Source organism: Schistocerca piceifrons, chromosome 10 (assembly GCF_021461385.2).
Source record: "Schistocerca piceifrons isolate TAMUIC-IGC-003096 chromosome 10, iqSchPice1.1, whole genome shotgun sequence".
NCBI classification, from domain to species: domain Eukaryota; kingdom Metazoa; phylum Arthropoda; class Insecta; order Orthoptera; family Acrididae; genus Schistocerca; species Schistocerca piceifrons.
The window spans coordinates 50,066,225-50,088,700 of record NC_060147.1 but is presented as its reverse complement, the minus strand read 5'-3'; the positions used below and the strand labels follow the sequence as shown (position 1 = coordinate 50,088,700).

General features: G+C 42.7%; 1 protein-coding gene across 1 annotated transcript in view; it reads right to left on the bottom strand.

The window, feature by feature from the left end:
- Positions 1-22,476, bottom strand: part of LOC124719002 — a 146,196-nt gene that overhangs the window by 41,829 nt on the left and 81,891 nt on the right. Inside the window, exons 4-5 of the mRNA XM_047244673.1 lie at positions 22,133-22,446; positions 3,780-3,965 (exon numbers count right to left, since the gene is read on the bottom strand). Of these exons, the coding sequence (XP_047100629.1) occupies positions 3,780-3,965; positions 22,133-22,446 (500 nt within the window). The remainder of the gene's footprint in view (positions 1-3,779; positions 3,966-22,132; positions 22,447-22,476) is intronic.

Genomic DNA, 22,476 nt, shown 5'->3' with positions numbered 1-22,476 from the left:
TACACATGGGGAGATGGGAAAATACACACACCACCATGTAAATAGAGCACAAGGAACAAGGCAAAAAAAAACTGTTGTTACAAATGTGTTTTACTGTCAATTGCAACAGTACATAATAGTACATTACAAACTACATGCATTCCATGGCATCAGGGGCCTCCCCAAGAATATACAGTAATGTGATGTGGTGCTAGATGGCAGTCCTTCCTAAGAGAATGAAGTGTGAAATGAGACCACAGTGCAAATTGAGCAGCCATTCGAGACGGATGTTACCCGAGACTCACAGCATTCTTACGTGGAATTACAGCATCGTACTGGTATGGGTTAGACAACAACCTACAGGATTTTACACGACGAGCTACAGGTGTATAAAGTTACTCCAAAGTGTGTGCCTCATGCACTAAGTGGAAAAGTGGACACGTTACAATGAGGAGGGAGACAATAGGCTTGCGAGAATCGCCGCTACAGATGAATTTTGGACCACGCCCTACAAGCCAGAACTGAAGCGCCAGTCTGCGGAATGGTGTCATCTGGGTTTGCCAAGCAGGCAGAAATTTCGTAGCAATTCCTCTCAACAGGTTATTCAGTAGAAATGTCACGAATGTCTACCCAGTGCATTAATTCTTCAGAACGATGCAAGAGTCCACAGGGCAGTACGTGCACAGAACCTGCTCGTGCGATGACGATCGAAAGTACTGGAGCATCCACAGTATTCGCCAGACTTAACTCGTGATTGGGATCTTGTAGCACAACTGAAAGAACTGTTGCACAGAACACACCTTCAAACATGTAATGACATTGCCACAGCACTGAAGCACGAGATCCGACGATTCACTCATGGTTAGACCACTGGTATTCTGGATCTTCCACAGCAATGGAAGTATGTGCTGAATTCGTTAGGAGACTATTTTGGGGGACTAAGATGTTACAAGTCCATGTTCCTGCCTTGTACTGTTGCAACTGACAGTAAAACACATCTGAAGGGACAACATCTGTTTAATCTTTTTTCTCGTCTATATCTTTACAGTTGGGTGAGTGTTCATGCATGTCCCTACATGTAATTTCCGCACGTGAACTAACCTTCTATTTGCATGTTTCAGAATTTTTTAATCACTGCCATTTTCGAGACAAAAAATAGTTGCCACGGCTTTTCCAATGACCTCGTACATAGAAATCTAATTTACTCGCCAAGCGTCGGCAGAACACACAAATAAAATAAGGTTATAATTAGGCAATCTTTCAGAGCCAGTGGCCTGTTATCAGGCAGAAGGGTTGAAGGAGAAGAAAGAGGGGTGGAGGAAAAGGACTGGAGAGGTCTAGAAAAGGGGAAGATTTTGGAAAAGTCTTCCAGAACCACAGGTCAGAGGAGACTTACCGGACAGGATGAGAAGGAAAGCCTGATTGTTGCGGACTGCACCATATGAGATTTGAAAACCTGAGAGCTTAAAGGTGGAAGACAGGGTAAATGCAAGACACAGATTACTGTTGAAACACTGTGTACGAGATAAGAGTGAAAAGCTATGTGCATTGTATGTAACAGAGTTGGGAGGAGGGATGGCCAAATATAGACAAGTCAGAAAATGAAAGATGTAGAAAACCAAAATGGAGTGAATGTGGTGTCACCGCCAGACACCACACTTGCTAGGTGGTAGCCTTTAAATCGGCCGCAGTCCATTAGTATACGTCGGACCCGCGTGTCGCCACTGTCAGTGATTGCAGACCGAGCGCCACCACACGGCAGGTCTAGAGAGACTTACTAGCACTCGCCCCAGTTGTACAGCCGACGTTCATAGCAATGGTTCACTGACAAATACGCTCTCATTTGCCGAGACGATAGTTAGCATAGCCTTCAGCTACATTTGCTACGACCTAGCAAGGCGCCGTATTCAATTGATATTTATTATGTGAAGCATGTATCATCCAGAGCAATGTTCTATAATTGTGGATTAAAGTTAAGTATTATATCAACTACTTACTTTATTTGCAATTATCAAGATATTGTCCTGTTCCAGACCTCACGCCAGTCAGCGTGTAATTAAATGCGTGCATTTCGGCCTCCTCTAGAAACACAGTGTTGGCTCTTCTGCCAACACTACAGTGAAGAAAGGAGTAGTTGCTGTGAATAAATGCCGAGATGTCCGCCCTCGATAGCTGAGTGGTCAGCGCGACGGACTGTCAATCCTAAGGGCCCGAGTTCGATTCCTGGCTGAGTTGGAGATTTTCTCCGCTAAGGGACTGGGTGTTGTGTTGTCCTAATCATCATCATTTCATCACCATTGACGCGCAAGTCGCCAAAGTGGCGTCAAATCGAAAGACTTGCACCAGGCGAGCGGTTTACCCGGCGGGAGGCCCTAGTCACACGCCATTATTTAATTAATGCTGAGATGGAAGGAATTGACATAAATTAAGGCCAGATGGATATTGAGAATCAGGGATATATTGCAGTGCTAGTTTCCACAGCAGAGGTCTGAGAAACTGGTGTCTGGGGGAAGAATTCAGACGGTGTGTGTGGTGAAATAAGCACTGGGGTCACGATTGTCGTGACGAAAGCACGCTCTGCGACAGGATATTGTGTCTTGCCAGTATAGACCCTCTGCCAATGCCCATTCGCGCTACCTGATGATTTGGTGGTAGTCGTGCCGATGTGAAAGACCAAACAGTGTTTGCACAACAGCTGGTATATGTATCTGCCTTAGGTAGGTTTTGCCAGTTACAGGGCTGGCCGGCAGTTGTGGCCAAGCGGTTCTAGGCACTTCAGCCTGGAACCACGTGACCACTACAGTCGCAGGTTCGAATCCTACCTCGGGCATGGATGTATGGGTGTGTGTGATGCCCTTAGGTTTAAGTGGTTCTGAGTTCTAGGGGACTGATGACATCAGATGTTAAGTCCCATGGCGCTCAGGGCAAGTCTTCCAGCAGAGACAGTCAGAGGGGTAGGAGCCACAAGGTAGGGAGAAGGGTGCAGAAGAAGCATAGGGTCTGAAAAGCACATTGCAGAGATTGGGAGGGTGACTGAAAGCTATTCTAGGTATGGCGGGCAAAATCTCAGACAGAATGGATCTCTCTTCCAGGGCATCATTTTAGGAAGTCATGGCCTTGTCAAAGTAGATGATTAATACATTCCAGACCAGGATAATACTGAGACACCAATGGTGTGCTCTGAAGCTGTTTTGTGGAGGGATCAGCAGCACCACAATTGTATGTGATGGCCTGGGAAATCTGCTTTTTAACTAGGCCAGTGGGGTAATTACATCCAGGTGAGAATGGTGGTGTATTGCTCTACAGAGTCTGCATCCGAACAAATATGTTAGCGTCGAATGTCGATGCTATATTGGAGTGAACGTTTGACATGGAAAGGATGGAAATTTTCAAAATGCGAGTACTCTTGTTTGTTAGTAGGTTTGATGTGGAGAGAACTGTGCAGCTGGCCTTCAGTAAGGAAGAGATCAGCATCGAGGAAAGTGGCATGGGATTCGGAATAGCAATATATAGGAATATTTTGTCAAAAACTGATTGGTCGATATGGAGGAGGGGACCAAACAGCGAGGTCATCGGTCCCGTCAGATTAGGGAAAGAAGTTAGCCGTACCCTTTCAAAGGAACCATCCCAGTGTCTGCCTGAAGCAGTTTAGGGGAATCACAGAAAATTTCAATTGGGATGATCAGATGCAGGTTCGAACGATCAAAAATTTATTGTCTGAGCATAATCTGTAGCAGTGCTGAGTAGTTAAGAATCGTGAAGTAATCTAAAATAGGATTAACAAGTGACAAGTAACTTACCGAAATGCACGAGAGATCAGTTGGGGTTCATATGTACCCAGATACTGGATGGACAGCTCGTGCAGACCGTGCAGTTCTCCGAGAGCTTCAAATGCCACAGCCTCCATCGCACGCGGTGTGTCAAAAAACACCAGCCGCAGTTTTCTGAGTGAAGTGCTACACTGTTTCAGCAGAGGCACAACAGACCTGTTGGCATGTGACACATTTCATTCTTAAAAACTTTCCATGCATACATCAATGTTATTTGTAATAAAACTTGCGTAAAACACCTAAGAACTGTGGAGTGAGAAGATGACAAAGAAGAGGAAGAAACAGCAACTTCAGAGGATGAAGGGGACCAAATTCTGTATCGAGAATGGACATCATCCAAGATGAGATACAGAAGGCTCTGAAAAACTGGAAAGCTTCCAGCCCTGGAATCGATGTAGCACACCTCAAATATGGAGGATCACAGCTACGACAGAAGATTTTACATCTCTTAAATGGATGCTGAAAGACAAGGGTAGTACCTGAATCATGGAAGCCAGTGGAGGTGATATCACTCTGCAAAGAGGAGGAAATGTCTATGAGAATTGCAGTCTCCCTCAAACATTTTTGGTCAAATTGAAATAGGTGATAGTGTGTCCATAAACAATTATATTGAGACAGGGAATCAATAGTTGGAAATGCATATTTATTGTGTTACGGACGTACACAGGGTACACCATACAACAGCAAATTACAATACAGTTAGAAGAGATGACCATCAATCTCAATGCACCTACTGCAAGGGCACATGCACTTGTACCATACTCCCACAAAGATTCCAGGTGAATGTTGCACACAGGAACAGGTGGTAGGTGGTAAACAGTGTACACCGAAGATCCACACTGCCTGTCTCGCAGGTACAACAGACAACCAGGATCTCTGGAAAAGTGCACCACAAGTTCATTCGTCGCTGCCATACAGGCACAGAGACTGGAGGACATCACTTTGAACAATTACTATGAGCTATGTTGTCGTTATGCGGTCTACGCTGTGTATGTCCACAATAATATGCATTTCTGACTATTGGTTCTCTATCTCAATATAATCAGTTGTGTACCCACTATCAAAGATTTCAATTTGACGCAAAAGATTTAAGACATCATGCATAGAGGAATAAGCGTACTAAAGGCTTCTTACAAACTCTACACAATAAGTACTAACAACAGAATGAGCACGATAACTTGTGTCTTTCTAATGGATGACGAGAAAATGGCTTTAGAAAGGGGTGGTGTTCTAGTGGCGATGTTAGTACTGCGTGCCAGTAACTGAAAAATTGTGAGAATGTAAGCTGGAAACTCCGACTGAAAAGGCTTTTGATAGAGTGAACAGAATCAAGCTTTCACACCAACTTCAAAAAATGAAGTTATCCGAGACATTTAATACGAGTAACAAATAATTTGTATCAGCACACAAAAATGCTGATAAAGAAAAGACAGGACCAATTAAGATCAACAAGGGAATGTATCACGGGTGTACCCTTTCACTTACTATATTCCACATATACTTACGATGAGAACACAGCAAATACTGCAACCAGATTACCCGCAAACTTTCCTCAGTGGAAGAAGGGTCAAAATAAGTGAACAAGTGTCTCAACTTGTCCAAAGATACTGAACTGTTTATGAAAAACTGATAGTCAAACTTTTTCGAGATATTTTCCAGGAACTTCATGTGCCTTGTACTGTACAGTATCCTCAGACGAAATGGTGGCACAGTTGTTAAGGTCACAGCTTTTTTATTTGAAACCCCATCATTACTCTTATTTCTGTTTTTCATTTATATGCTTACGTCGGTAGAACATTACTACATGAATGTTTTCCAATGTATATTGATATAATGTCACCTTTATTAGCCTACTAATTACATATAAAATTAATGACTTTTAAAAAATGAGAAAATTATTTGAAATTTTTTTCAGTGAAATTTCTGTAAATTTCTGTAGTGTATCTCAATTCATAATCAACTGCAAGCACCTATTTCCGGGAAAGCGACCACTTATACACGGTCTGCCACAAAATTATTGCCATCATGCGAAATCTTCACCAATGATAATGATACTTACAGAGTGAGATTCATAAGAAGAATTGTCACTGTGACAAACCGACCTTTGCGTGATGCTTGTGGTGTTTGGAATATCTGTGTTTCAAATGTTTCTATGGTCAGTATCATCCAAGTGAATGCACCAAATCTTTCTCAAGAATAAATATATGAATAAAATATAAGGATTAATATAAAAATTGACATGAGAATGACATATCAGAGTAGGAGAATTTATAAATATTGCAAACCCTCAACATGACATACACACATACATTATATAATAAATGTATGTCTCTTATTGTGAAATCCAACAGCACTTTTACAATGATATAATATGCTTGTATCACATAATTTGATGATACACAGTCATGCAGTAACCTTCACCAATCTCATCTTCAGTTACGTCCATTATTGCTATAAAATTCATCTCCCTTGTATAGACACACTATATGCTCCTTCCACCTTTCAGCTTTCCCTTCTTTTCTTAAGACTTGTTTACCATCTGAGTTCTTGATATTCATAGAGTTGGTTCTCTTTTCTCCAAAGGTCTCTCCAATTTTCCTGTAGGCGGCATTATCTTTCCCCTAACAATATATGTTTCTCTATCCTTACATTTGTCCTCTAGCCATTCCTCCTTGGCCATTTTGCACTTCTAGCTGATCTCATTTTTGAGACATTTGTATTCCTTTTTGCTTGCTTCATTTACTGCATTTTTGTATTTTCTCTTTTCATCAATTAAATTCAGTATCTCTCTTCTGTTAACCAAGGGTTCCTACTAGGCCCTGTTCTTTTACCTATTTGATCCTCTGCTGCCTTCTCTTTTTTATCTCTTAAAGCCACATTCTTCTACTGTAGTGCTTTCCCCCATTCTTGTCAATCATTCCCTAATGCTCTCTCAAACTCTCTACAACCTCTAGTTCTTTCATTTTATCCAGGTCCCATCTCCTTAAATTCCCACATTTTTGCATTCTGCAGTTTCTTCACTTTCAATTTACAATTCATAACCAATAGATTGTGGTCAGAGTTCACAACTGCCCCTGGAACTGGCCTACAATTTAAAATCTGGTTCTGAAATATTTGTCTTATTACATAACCTTACAGTGCCTCCAGGGCTCTTCCTTCATGATTTTTAACCAACTGTTGACTACGATTAACACACGCTCTGTGCAAAATTCTACCAGGCACCTCCCTTTTCATTCCCTACTATTTTTCCTTGTCTTCCTTCCTTTTCCTACTATCGAATTCCAGTCTCCCCCCCCCCCCCCCCCCCCTCCCATGACTACTGAATAATTTCTTTTATATCATAATACGTTTCTTCAATTTCTTCATCATCTGTGGAGCTTGTTGGCGTATAAACTTTTACTACTGTTGTAGGTATGGGCTTCGTGTCTGTTTTTGCTACAGTAACACGTTCACTATTCTGTTTGTAGTAACTTATCCGTGCCCATATTTTTTTGTTCATTATTAAACCTACTCCTGCATTACCCCTATTTGATTTTGTATTGATAACCCTGTATTCACCTGACCAGAATTCAGGTTCCTGCTGCCACTAAACTTCACTAATTTCCACTATAACTTTAACCTATCCATTTCCCTTTTTAAATTTTCTAATCTACCTGCCTGAATAAGGGATCTGACATTCCACACTCAAATTCACAGGATGCCAGTTCTGTTTCTCCTGGTAATGATGTCCGACTGAGTAGTCCCCACCCAGAGATCTGAATGGAGGACTATCTTACCTCTGGAATATTTCACCCATGAGGATGCCATCGCCATTTAACAATACAGTAGGGCTGTATGCACCCTCAGAAAAAATTACAGCTGTAATTTCCCCTTGCTTTCATCCGTTTGCAGTACCAGCACAGCAAGGCCGTTTTGGTTGATTTTACAAAGCCACATTGTCAATCATCCAGAGTGTTGCCCCTGCAACTACTGAAAAGGCTGCACACACTGCTCTTTGGAATGAAATTTTCACTCTGCTCTTATTACCTTCCAGCTTGCTCTGAAGTAAAGCTGTGAGAATGGTTTGAGTTTCCTGCTTGGGTACCTCCATCAGTGGAGCATTTGCCCGCGAAAGGCAGAGGTCCCGAATTCAAGTGTCAGTCCAGTCCACAGTTTTAATCCGTCACGCAGTTTCACTCAGCTCTTTGCCGATAGCAAATAATTATTCAGAACACAGTAAATGACCTCCAGTTTGAAATATACTATCTAAACTAAATATATAACAGCTATTATCTTCTGTTGTTGTTGTTGTGGTCTTCAGTCCTGAGACTGGTTTGATGCAGCTCTCCATGTTACTCTATCCTGTGCAAGCTTCTTCATCTCCCAGTACCTACTGCAACCTACATCCTTCTGAATCTGCTTAGTGTATTCATCTCTTGGTCTCCCCCTACGATTTTTACCCTCCACACTGCCCTCCAATACTAAATTTGTGATCCCTTGATGCCTCAGAACATGTCCTACCAACCGATCCATTCTTCTGGTCACGTTGTGCCACAAACTTCTCTTCTCCCCAATCCTATTCAATACTTCCTCATTAGTTATGTGATCTACCCATCTAATCTTCAGCATTCTTCTGTAGCACCACATTTCGAAAGCTTCTATTCTCTTCTTGTCCAAACTATTTACCGTCCATGTTTCACTTCCATACATGGCTACACTCCATACAAATACTTTCAGAAATGACTTCCTGACACTTAAATCTATACTTGACGTTAACAAATTCCTCTTCTTCAGAAACGCTTTCCTTGCCATTGCCAGTCTACATTTTATATCCTCTCTACTTCGACCATCATCAGTTATTTTGCTCCCCAAATAGCAAAACTCCTTTACTGCTTTAAGTGTCTCATTTCCTAATCTAATACCCTCAACATCACCCGACTTAATTCGACTACATTCCATTATCCTCGTTTTGCTTTTCTTGATGTTCATCTTATATCCTCCCTTCAATACACCACCCATTCCATTCAACTGCTCTTCAAAGTCCTTTGCTGTCTCCAACAGAATTACAATGTCATCGGCGAACCTCAAAGTTTTTATTTCTTCTCCATGGACCTTAATACCTATCTTTCTTTTGTTTCCTTTACTGCTTGTTCAATATACAGATTGAATAACATCGGGGATAGGCTACAACCCTGTCTTACTCCCTTCCCAACCACTGCTTCCCTTTCATGTCCCTTGACTCATAACAGCCACCTGGTTTCTGTACAAATTGTAAATAGCCTTTCGCTCCCTGTATTTTACCCCTGCCACCTTCAGAATTTGGAAGAGAGTATTCCAGTCAACATTGTCAAAAGCTTTCTCTAAGTCTACAAATGCTGGAAACGTACATTTGCCTTTCCTTAATCTTTCTTCTAAGATAAGTCGTAAGGTCAGTATTGCCTCACGTGTTCCAGTATTTCTACGGAATCCAAACTGATCTTCCCCGAGGTCGGCTTCTACTAGTTCTTCCATTCGTCTGTAAAGAATTCGTGTTAGCATTTTGCAGCTGTGGCTTATTAAACTGATTGTTCGGTAATTTTCACATCTGTCAGTACCTGCTTTCTTTGGGATTGGAATTATTATATTTTTCTTGAAGTCTGAGGGTATTTCGCCTGTCTCATACATCTTGCTCACCAGATGGTAGGGTTTTGTCAGGACTGGCTCTCCCAAGGCTATCAGTAGTTCTAATGGAATGTTGTCTATTCCCGGGGCCTTGTTTTGACTTAGGTCTTTTAGTGCTCTGTCTAACTCTTCACGCAGTATCATACCTCCCATTTCATCTTCATCTACATCTTCTTCCATTTCTATAATATTGTCCTCAAGAACATCGCCCCTGTATAGACCCTCTATATATTCCTTCCACCTTTCTGTTTTCCCTTCTTTGCTTAGATCTGGGTTTCCATCTGAGCTCTTGATATTCATGCAAGTAGTTCTCTTTTCTCAAAGGTCTCTTTAATTTTCCTGTAGGCAGTATCTATCTTACCCCTTGTGAGATAAGCCTCTACATCCTTACATTTGTCCTCTAGCCATCCCTGCTGAGCCATTTTGCACTTCCTGTCGATCTCATTTTTGAGACATTTGTATTACTTTTTGCCTGCTTCACTTACTGCATTTTTGTATTTTCTCCTTTCATCAATTAAATTCAGTATCTCTTCTGTCTCCCAAGGATTTCTAGTAGCCCTCGTCTTTTTACCTACTTGATCCTCTGCTGCCTTCACTATTTCATTCCTCAAAGCTACCCATTCTTCTTCTACTGTATTTCTTTTCCCCATTCTTGTCAATTGTTCCCTTGTGCTTTCCCTGAAACTCTCTACAACCTCTGGTTCTTTCAGTTTATCCAGGTCCCATCTCCTCAAATTCCCACCTTTTTGCAGTTTCTTCATTTTTAATCTACAGTTCATAACCAATAGATTGTGGTCAAAGTCCACATTTGCCCCTGGAAATGTCTTACAATTTAAAACGTGGTTCCTAAATCTCTGTCTGACCATTATATAATCTATCTGAAACCTTCTAGTATCTCCAGGGTTCTTCCATGTATACAACCTTCTATCATGATTCTTAAAGCAAGTGTTAGCTATGATTAAGTTGTGCTCTGTGCAAAATTTTACCAGGCGGCTTCCTCTTTCATTTCTTAGCCCCAATCCATATTCACCTACTATGTTTCCTTCTCTCCCTTTTCCTACACTAATTCCAGTCACCCATGACTATTAAATTTTCGTCTCCCTTCACTATCTGAATAATTTCTTTTATTTCTTCATACACTTCTTCAATTTCTTCGTCATCTGCAGAGCTAGTTGGCATATAAACTTGTACTACTGTAGTAGGTGTGGGCTTCGTATCTATCTTGGCCACAATAATGCGTTCACTATGCTGTTTGTAGTAGCTTACCCGCATTCCTATTTTCCTATTCATTATTAAACCTACTCCTGCATTACCCCTATTTGACTTTGTATTTATAACCCTGTATTCGCCTGACCAGAAGTCTTGTTCCTCCTGCCACCGAACTTCACTAATTCCCACTATATCTAACTTTAACCTATCCATTTCCCTTTTTAAATTTTCTAACCTACCTGCCCGATTAAGGGATCTGACATTCCACGCTCCGATTCGTAGAACGCCAGTTTTCTTCTCCTGATAACGACATCCTCTTGAGTAGTCCCCGCCCGGAGATCCGAATGGGGGACTATTTTACCTCCGGAATATTTTACCCAAGAGGATGCCATCATCATTTAATCATACAGTAAAGCTGCATGCCCTTGGGAAAAATTACGGCCGTAGTTTCCCCTTGCTTTCAGCCGTTCGCAGTACCAGCACAGCAAGGCCGTTTTGGTTATTGTTACAAGGCCAGATCAGTCAATCATCCAGACTGTTGCCCTTGCAACTACTGAAAAGCCTGCTGCCCCTGTTCAGGAACCACACGTTTGTCTGGCCTCTCAACAGATACCCCTCCATTGTGGTTGTACCTACGGTACGGCTATCTGTATCGCTGAGGCATGCAAGCCTCCCCATGAACGGCAAGGTCCATGGTTCATGGGGGGGGGGGGGGGGGGGGGGGGGGGGGGGTTAGCTGTTATCTAAAAATAATAAATTACATCAGTTTCAGACGATATGTGACACAATAATCAAAACTGGGTGACAAGGCATGGAAGGATACAAAGCTGAAAATTTTACAAAGTAATGGCTATGCAAATTCTAATATATGGACGTGAATCTTTGATATTAACTAAGAAACGATTTTTATTTTTCTGCACCTGCCACCTGTTATATGTCTTTCGAGGACATTGTACAATTATCAGGTTACATCTGAAAGTTTGGACACCCCTGCAATACTGACTGTTCTGTCAGCACCTATTTGCTTGTTAGTCATGTTCCGGTGGTGTTACTGTAGTGATAATGGTTGATTATCACCTGATCTGACATTTTATGGTATGTAGTAGTCAGATTATATTCTTCATATCAGTATTTTCACGGTAGCTTATTTGACAGCTAGTCGCTGGTTCTGCAATGTGTGTTTAATAAAACCTGTGTTGCTTGAGAAGCAGACTTACAACTCGAGGTGTGCTGAAGTAGTAAATAATGATCTGGACACTTTGAGAGACATTACTACCAAAAAGTAATATAGGGCACATTTGATGTCACAAATATACAACTGGGAAATAAAATCTTTTATAGTGGGAGTTATGTTAAACAGGAAATTACCCTACTAAGAAGAGAGGTTGAAACCAAGTCATTAGTTTGCCATATGTTGCTATCACATCTAAGAAGATCATACAAGTATTTAATGAAATAAACACGTGTACTGGGTTCCACATAACTAATAAACTAGTAATTCTTCTAAGAATGAAATTCGAGAAATTAAATCCGGTGAGTAAATCCAGTCCATATGAAGTAAAAGGCAATTCACACTCCACTGGGTATATAGGACAAACTGGCAGCACATTCAAAGGTAGATTTCAAGAATACATCAGAATGAAAGAGAAAGACTTCAACACCTGGAAAGCATCTACATCAGACAGGTTAGACAAACTCAAAACAGAGAAATGTACAGCAATCAGTTCCTAGTAATCTATTTACTGCAGATCTAGCAACATTTCAGCCCGTGTCACTATCCGCAGTACTAAAAACATACAGAAGGGTACACAAAAATGTAGTCATTCCTTGCAAGTCAATATTAATGGAACAAAATGACTCATTGTTATGTGAGGAAGGTTATTTTGAATGTTGAAGGTGACCCAGAGACTGCAATGCTGCTAGTTTTTGTTAGTTTTATCCCAAACAGGAAATTGCTAAATCTTAAATATGAAAATTGCATCGTAATTTTGAATTCAAAAGCATCATTGATTCACAAAACTGTTCACACCAAAATTACTTTCATTATTTGTAAATTATGACATAGACATAAAACAGATGTAACCTATTTGTAGAGAAACACAAAACTGCAAAACATCTGTTTGAAAATCAGAGTGGAAAACATGCTGAAGTCAAATTAGGTATACCATTGTAAACACAATAAAACATCATATTTCCATAAATAATTACCACTAGTTACTGTAAGCATTATTCTCAACCTGTAATCTTCACATTTTTCTAGTATTTGTAACAGTATTAACCTGTGTCAAGAGTTTGTAAATAAAATCCACAACAACAACTCCAGCCTGAACCTGGAGATTTTACGAGGTCTCCGATGCTTCGATGCAAACAACGCACTCGGTTGTCAGGAACCGCTTGTGTTTTGAGGATCGCTCTAAAACCTGTTGTCACTAATACATGTGAATATTATAACCCGTAGTGCAAGTGTATCAGAATTTGGAAGGAAACCATCTGGTGGAAAACAGCATCATAGCCAAGACTTTTTATTTAAAGACAAGCATCAATCATCTTACCAAAACCTATTTGTATAAACTCGCACAAGGAGCAGCAGCACCCTCGAAACATCGCCCATAACTTCGACAACATCAAAAAGCTATGCACAGATTAATTCAGCTATGCCTCCTTCACTTTGTCCAAATTTAAATATTGAGTAATAATTTAAACAATACAGCCAATCGATGTGTTCTGTGCAAAGCCTACCATCTTTATACAGTAGTCTCGAATGAACTGGGACAGGAGCACGAACTACAGGTGTTGACGTAATTGGGCATGTACTAAAACTTAAAAATACTGCATTAATAATGCCCAGTTACTAGCCAAAATCTGGATTTGCTGTAATAAAGCTAGAAAGGAAATGACTGACTGCTGCACTCCATTTGAAAATCAGTGGAATTAGTGATATAAAATACATTTTATCGGAAAGGCCAGCAAGTGGAGTCATTAGCCAAATTCTATACTAATGGGGGGAAAAACTGCGCCACCAAAAAATAATTATTGCAGAATAATAAAATGTTGGGAATACATTTGTCTAGATAACATATTTCAGTGATTGACGTTGTAAGACCGCAGGTTCATGTAGGTGCGCGATAAGCCATTGCAAATATGAAATGCTGGTACATTAACAAAAAATTTAACTGCCACAATGTTGAATGCAAGCATGCAAATGTGCATGCATTGTGTTGTACAGATGCTGGAGGTCAATTTGTGTAATGGAGTTCCCTGTCTGTTGCAGTTGTTCAGTCAATGCAGGAACAGTTAATGCCATTTGTGGGTGACACTGGAATTGTCGTCCGATGACGTCCCGTACCTGCTCGATTGGAGACAGAACTGGTAACATGTCGACACTACGTAGAGCAATTTGGGTTGCAACAGTGGCATGTGGGAGAGTGTTATCCTGTTGATAAACACTCTGGAATGCTGTTCACATATGGCAGCATGACAGGTCAGATCACCAGACAGACTTACGGATTTGCAGCCAGGGTTCGCAGGATAACCACGGGAGTGCTCCTACCTTTATATGAAATCAGACCCCAGACCATAACTGCAGATGTACACTCATGCTCATAAAATAAGGATAATGCTTATACATAGTGAAACAACGCTCTGGTGGGCAGTATGCAGGTTTAAATCTCCTTGGCGTATGACCATGCGGTGCATTTGACCTGCGGTCGTCGCACGGTGGCGCTGGCAGCTGTCCACATACGCAGAGGGGTGTTGGTGCACATCAGAGTAAGGTGCAGCGAGTAAGTGTGCAGACATTTTTAGACGTGCTAATGGTGACTGTGTGTTGAAAATGGCCTAAAGAACACATATTGATGACGTTATGATGGGTAGAACACTGGGGCGACTAGTGGCTGGTCAAAAACAGCAGGTCATAGCACGGGTCCTCCGTGTGCCACAAAGTGTGATCTCAAGATTACGGCAACGATTCCAGCAGACAGGAAACATGTCCAGGTGCTACAGTACAGGACGTCCACAGTGTACAACACTACAAGAAGACCGATATCTCACCACCAGTGCCCGCAGACGGCCACGGAGTACTGCAGGTAGCCTTGCTCAGGACCTTACCGCAGCCACTGGAACAGTTGTCTCCAGACACACAGTTTACAGACTACTGAACAGGCATGGTTTATTCACCCAGAGACTTGCAAGGTGCATTCCACCGACCCCTGGTCACAGGAGAGCCCGTAAAGCCTGGTGTCAAGAACACAGTACGTGGTTATTGGAACAGTGGTGGCAAGTTATGTTCACGGATAAGTCCAGGTATAGTCTGAACAGTGATTCTCACCGAGTTTTCATCTGTCGTGAACCAGGAACCAGATACCGACCCCTTAATGTCCTTGAAAGGGACCTGTATAGAGGTCGTGGTTTGATTGTATGGGTGGGATTATAACAGGTGCACGTACACCCCTGCGTGTCTTAGAGGAACCGTAACAGATCAGGCGTATCGGGACGTCATTTTGCACCAGTATGTCCGCCTTTTCAGGGGTGCAGTGAGTCCCACCTTCCTTTTTCTTTTTTTTTTTTTTTTTTTGGCGCAAAACTGCTATGGTCATTAGCGCCCAGCCCGTGACTTAGGAAACAGTAAAAAACCGAAATTGAAAACCAGCAGCAATGGGAACAAAGTCATAAAATTGGAGAAACTAAAAGCAGAAGGAAGGCTTAAAAATCCACTGCAGAAAGAGGTTGGTAGTCCCCAAAAAAAAAGCTTCAAATGACTGACATCATTTCACTGGCACTAATAAACTTGAGAACGCAGTCGGCTGAACGCGCGTCATCTGCTAAAATCGACGATAGATCAGGCGATAGCTGTAGACGGGAGCGTAACGGATTAAAATAGGGGCACTCAATTAAAAGGTGTCTTACCGTCCACAGCTGAGAGCAGTGGGGACAGAGTGGGGGAGGATAGCCGCTTAAAAGATGTCGATGGCTAAAAAGACAGTGCCCTATCCGGAGTCTAGTTAAAATTACCTCCTCCCGACGACGCATTCGGGAGGAAGAGGTCCAAGCACAAGGAAGAGCTTTCACGTCCCGCAACTTATTATGGCGAAGTGTTGACCAATGCGCGTGCCATAAATGAACAACACGACAACATAAAACGCTCCGTAGATCGGCGAAAGGAACCGATTGAATAGCTGGCCGAAGAAGAGAGACTGCAGCCTTGGCTGCAATATCGGCCGCCTCATTTCCACAGATACCAACGTATCCCGGGAGCCAGAGGAATGCCACCGAGACGTCCCCCAGGTGGAGCAAGCGAAGACAGTCCTGAATCCGGTGGACCAGAGGGTGCACAGGATAAAGAGCTTGGAGACTGAGGAGAGAGCTGAGAGAATCTGAGCAGATAACGTACCGTATCCGCTGATGGCGGCGGATGTAGTGGACAGCCTGGAGAACAGCGTAAAGCTCCGCAGTATAAACCGAACACTGGTCGGGAAGCTGAAAGTGATTTGGGGTGTTGCCAACAATATAGGCACTCCCTACACCTAACGATGTTTTCGAGCCGTCGGTGTAAATAAATGTGGCATCCGTCATTTGTGCACATAGAGCAGCAAATGCTCGACGATAAACAAGTGGAGGGGTACCATCCTTGGGAAATCGACAAAGGTCACGGAGCAGGCAGATCCGGGGATGGGGCCAAGGCGGTGCTGTACCCCAAGTTGTCAAGGTTTTAGGAAAGCGGAAGGAAAGAGAATGGAGCAGTTGACGGAAGCGGACTCCCGGTGGTAGTAGGGAGGAGGGGCGGCCTGCATACCCTACATCAAAGGAGGCGTCGAAAAAAATGTCATGGGCTGGATTAGTAGGCATGGAAGACAGATGACTAGCATGACGACTCAGGAGGACTGCTCGCCGATTGGACAGCGGAGGTTCAGCAGTCTCTGCATAAAGGCTTTCCACAGGGCTAGTGTAAAAAGCTCCAGACACTAAACGTAATCCACGGTGGTGGATAGAGTCGAGACGCCGAAGAATAGACGGCCGAGCAGAGGAGTAGACTATGCTTCCATAATCCAATTCCGAGCGCACTATGGCGCGATAGAGGCGGAGAAGGACCACTCGGTCCGCTCCCCAGGAGGTACCATTCAGGACATGGAGGGTGTTAAGGGATCGCAGACAGCGAGCCAAAAGATAGGAAACGTGGGAGGACCAACACAGTTTTCTGTCAAACATAATACCCAAGAATTTAGCAACGTCTGAAAACGGAAGGTTGACAGGACCTAGATGTAAGGAGGGCGGAAGAAACTCCTTACATCGCCAAAAATTAACACGAACGGTCTTACTGGGAGAGAAACGGAAGCCGGTTTCGATGCTCCAAGAGTGGAGGCAATCGAGACATCCTTGAAGAAGTCGTTCAAGGAGGCTGGTCCGTTGAGAGCTGTAGTAGATCGCAAAATCGTCTACAAAGAGGGAGTCCGAGACATCAGGAAGGAGACAATCCATAATTGGATTGATGGCAATGGCAAACAGTACAACACTCAGCACGGAGCCCTGAGATACCCCGTTTTCTTGGGAGAAAGTACGGGAGAGAGTAGTGTTCACCCGCACCCTAAATGTGCGCTCTGCCATAAATTCGCGAAGAAAAAGGGGTAACCGACCTCGAAAGCCCCACCTTCCTCCTGACGGATGATAACGCACGGCCCCACCGACCTGCCATCGTGGAGGAGTACCTTGAAACAGAATATATCAGGTGAATGGAGTGGCTCTTCTGTTCTCCAGACCTAAATCCCATCGAGCACGTCTGGAATACTCTTGGTCGACGTATCACTGCATGTCTTCAAACTTCAGGAGCTCCGACAGGCACTGGTGCAAGTTCCCATAACAGTTTGAGCAAGGTGAGCATCCACACTGAAGGGATCGTTGGCCACCCTCACCTTAATTACGTATATGGTGTCTGTTCTTTCGGACATGTCCTTGTGTCTTCATTCATGGAGGCTACAGCATCAAAACGGAGTGCGTTCTTTTGGACCCGTCCAAAAGAACAGACACCACATATAACACCACCAGCCATGAAAACTGTTACACCACAAAGATGACTTGCTACAGACGCGAAATTTAACCGACAGGAAGAAGATGCTGTGATATGCAAATGATCAGCTTTTCAGAAAATTCACACAAGTTTGGCACCAGTGGCAACACCTACAACGTGCTGACGTGAGGAAAGTTTCCAACCGATTTCTCATACACAAACAGTAGTTGACTGGCGTTGCCTGGTGAAACGTTGTTGTGATGCCTCGTGTTAGGAGGAGAAATGCGTACCATCACGTTTCCAGCTTTGATAAAGGTCGGATTGTAGCCTATCGCGACTGCGGTTTATTGTATCATGACATTGCTGCTCGCGTTGGTCAAGATGCAATGACTGTTAGCAGAATATGGAATCGGTGGGTTCGGGAGGGTAATACGGAATGCCGTGTTGGATCCCAATGGCCTCGTATCACTAGCAGTCGAGATGACAGGCATCTTATCCACACGGCTGTAACGGATCGTGCAGCCACGTCCCGATACCGTAGTCAACAGATGGGGACGTTTGCAAGGCAACAACCATCTGCACTAACTGTTTGACGACGTTTGTAGCAGCATGGACTATCAGCTCGGAGACAACGGCTGTGGGTACCCTTGACGCTGCATCACAGACAGGAGCACCTGCGATGGTGTACTCATTGACAAATTTGGGTGCACGAATGGCAAAATGTCATTTTTTTGGATGAATCCAGGTTCTGTTTACAGCATCATGATGGTCGCATCAGTGTTTGGCGACATCGCGGTGAACGCACATTGGAAGCGTGTATTCGTCATCACCATACTGGTGTATCACCCGGCATGATGGTGTCAGGTCCCACTGATTACATGTCTCGGTCACCTCTTGTTCACATTGACGGCACTTTGAACAGGGGACGTTACATTTCAGATGTGTTACGACCTGTGGCTCTACCCTTCATTCAATCTCTGCAAAACCCTACATTTCAGCACGATAAAGCACAACCGCATGTTGAAGGTCCTCTACGGGCTTTTCTGGGTAAAAAAAGTGTTCGACTGCTGTCCTGGCCAGCACGTTCTCCAGATCTCTCACCAACTGAAAACATCTGGTCAATGCTGGCCGAGCAATTGGCTCATCACAATACGCCAGTCACTACTCTTTATGAACTGTGGTATTGTGTTGAAGCTGCATTGGCAGCTGTACCTGTACACCCCATCCAAGCTCTGTTTGACTCAATGCCCAGGCGTATCAAGGCCGTTATTATGGCCAGAGGTGGTTATTCTGGGTACTGATTTCTCAGCATGTATGCACCCAAATAGCGTGAAAATGTAATCAGATGTCGGTTCTAGTATAATATATTTGTCCAATGAATACCCATTTATCATCTGCATTTCTTCTTGGTGTAGCACTTTTAATGGCCAGTAGTGTAATAAAAAAGCAAAATACGGGCATAAGATATATTTTGATAATTTTTTTTCCTTCATGCGAGCTTATCCAAGTGTTGAAATGAGGAACCATTTGTGCTGCTGGCATTGTCAAACTCCTCTAAGTCAAGACAACACAGCAATGAAGAAGGAAAGAGTGTTTTGAGAAGAAATTTGCAGCACAGGGAACACAACACCAGTAAAACGGGTGGATAACAAAACAGTTGCTCAAAGTTCAAATTTTATTGGGCGAGGAGAAACAAAATAAATGAGTTACTATCGACTGACCTGATCAGTAAAACTGTGCTTCTGTGGCAGGGGTTGAATTGATCTTTTCAGTCAACTGATGTCTTATTACATACTATTTGTACTATCCACGAAATGGATACTGGCAGTTTTTCATGCTGTTGATTTTGCTGTGGTACAGAGTTGGTCAGAACACAGGACAAGTGCCACAGCAACTGGTGCCACAGCAACTGGTCTTACATCAAAGAAAATACTGGATCTCCTACATTTCTATATGAGGCTTCCTGATGTTACGGTGTTAAGTGGGAAGGATATCCCCAGTAATAAAAGCCATCACCCATCACCTTCAGAGATGAAGAGTAGAAACTAGGCCTCCTGGAGAGATTCAGAACACTGGAGCACAACATTAGCCTCTTCATTAAAATGCCCAGAATTCAAGCGACAGTCTAGAGTAAAATGTAAAAAAGAGCAATCTACATTTTTGTTTGTCAGAAGTATGTAACTCTTTCCGTCCATTTTTAATTAAAAAGAACATTATAACTCCTTATATGTTGTTAACTAAAAACACAGGGAATTTTATGTCTACTGTCTGCTTAAAAGAGTTCCCAATTAATATACTAGTTACATATATTTTGTTACAGTGCCAACTGAGACACAGTACACAAAAATGTATAAAAAGTATCTTCTTGGAAACAAATGTATCTGTATAAATCTTGCCTCAAATCATTAAAAAATCATCTTTGAGCATTGAAGCATAAAAAATTTTTCTTACTCCACAAAAAATTCGAGCTCAAAATACCCCACTTTTAAGTCTTGTATCAACAGAGTAATTGAAGCAGCTATAATTTTTTAAATTCTAATTACCTTTTTTTTTAAACAACAGTGCAAAGCTATTGAAAAAAATATAGGTACAGTGATGTAATGGTTTTTAACAGTGGCACTGAAACAACATTCTATCTCTCTAGCACAGGCCCATCCTCCTGCTGCTTGTAATGTGGAGTCTGACATAAGAGCACCAGTTAGTAGGCTTTATATCACCATAGCTGTTTCTGGCAAACTTGCTTTACAATTTTAGATCATTTCTTGAATAGTTTTGTGAAAAATTTCATTGCCAGCATTAACAAATACTATACTGTTGCACTTACATTTTCAAGGGCTTTCAAATGTGGTTAAAAACGTAATATTGCTCCATTAAAAAATGTACTTGCTTCAATATGCTGGTTATTACAGCAGTTTAGCAAACTAAACATGCAATAAAATTGTGTGTTCACCTACAGACTATCATATGCTAGAAATACTGTTTTGATATCTTGAACAGATCATAACATAAAAGAGTGTTCAAGTTATGGGTGATTCACAATATACGAGGGCAGTTCAATAAGTAATGCAACACATTTTTTTTTCTGAAACAGGCATTGTTTTATTCAGCATTGAAATACACCAGGTTATTCCCCAATCTTTTAGCTACACAACACTATTTTTCAACGTAATCTCCATTCAATGCTACGGCCTTACGCCACCTTGAAATGAGGGCCTGTATGCCTGCACGGTACCATTCCACTGGTCGATGTCGGAGCCAACGTCGTACTGCATGAATAACTTCTTCGTCATCCGCGTAGTGCCTCCCACGGATTGCGTCCTTTATTGGGCCAAACATATGGAAATCCGACGGTGCGAGATCGGGTGCATGAGGAAGAACAGTCCACTGAAGTTTTGTGAGCTCCTCTCGGGTGCGAAGACTTGTGTGAGGTCTTGCGTTGTCATGAAGAAGGAGAAGTTCGTTCAGATTTTTGTGCCTACGAACACGCTGAAGTCGTTTCTTCAATTTCTGAAGAGTAGCACAATACACTTCAGAGTTGATCGTTTGACCATGGGGAAGGACATCGAACAGAATAACCCCTTCAGCGTCCCAGAAGACTGTAACCGTGACTTTACCGGCTGAGGGTATGGCTTTAAACTTTTTCTTGGTAAGGGAGTGGGTGTGGCGCCACTCCATTGATTGCCATTTTGTTTCAGGTTCGAAGTGATGAATCCATGTTTCATCGCCTGTAACAATCTTTGACAAGAAATTGTCACCCTCAGCCACATGACGAGCAAGCAATTCCGCACAGATGGTTCTCCTTTGCTCCTTATGGTGTTCGGTTAGACAACGAGGCACCCAGCGGGAACAAACCTTTGAATATCCCAACTGGTGAACAATTGTGACAGCGCTACCAACAGAGATGTCAAGTTGAGCACTGAGTTGTTTGATGGTGATCCGTCGATCATCTCGAACGAGTGTGTTCGCACGCTCCGCCATTGCAGGAGTCACAGCTGTGCACGGCCGGCCCGCACACGGGAGATCAGACAGTCTTGCTTGACCTTGCGGTGGTGATGACACACGCTTTGCCCAACGACTCACCGTGCTTTTGTCCACTGCCAGATCACCGTAGACATTCTGCAAGCGCCTATGAATATCTGAGATGCCCTGGTTTTCGCCAAAAGAAACTCGATCACTGCCCGTTGTTTGCAATGCACATCCGTTACAGACGCCATTTTAACAGCTCCGTACAGCGATGCCACCTGTCGGAAGTCAATGAAACTATACGAGACGAAGCGGGAATGTTTGAAAATATTCCACAAGAAATTTCCGGTTTTTTCAACCAAAATTGGCCGAGAAAAAAAATGTGTTGCATTACTTATTGAACTGCCCTCGTATACACAAAAATAGAAACTGTGTGTGTGTGTGTGTGTGTGTGTGTGTGTGTGTGTGTGTGTGTGTGTCAGAATGGGAAACCAAATGGTAATGCACTCACGTCTTCTGCTCTTTTCCCACTGTCCAAAGCAGTGTGGCGGAAGTTAGGGTATGCTTGTTTGCCTTCAAGAAGTATTCAAAGTCCTGTGGGGCAAAATAGTTCCAGTCGATGTGTATCTCCTTCAGTCGTGGACAGGCATCAGACAACAGACGGAGCCTTACGGGCGTCACATGAGGCTTGTCCAGGAGCACCTGCAGAGTGCTCAAATGTTCCAAGCTGGACAACAATTCCATACACCTTTGGTCAATCAGCATGGATGTCCACAGTTTCAGCTTCTTTATTCTTGGACACTTCTCAAATATATGTTTCATTAGCTGTACAAAGAACAAATTATGGTACATTTG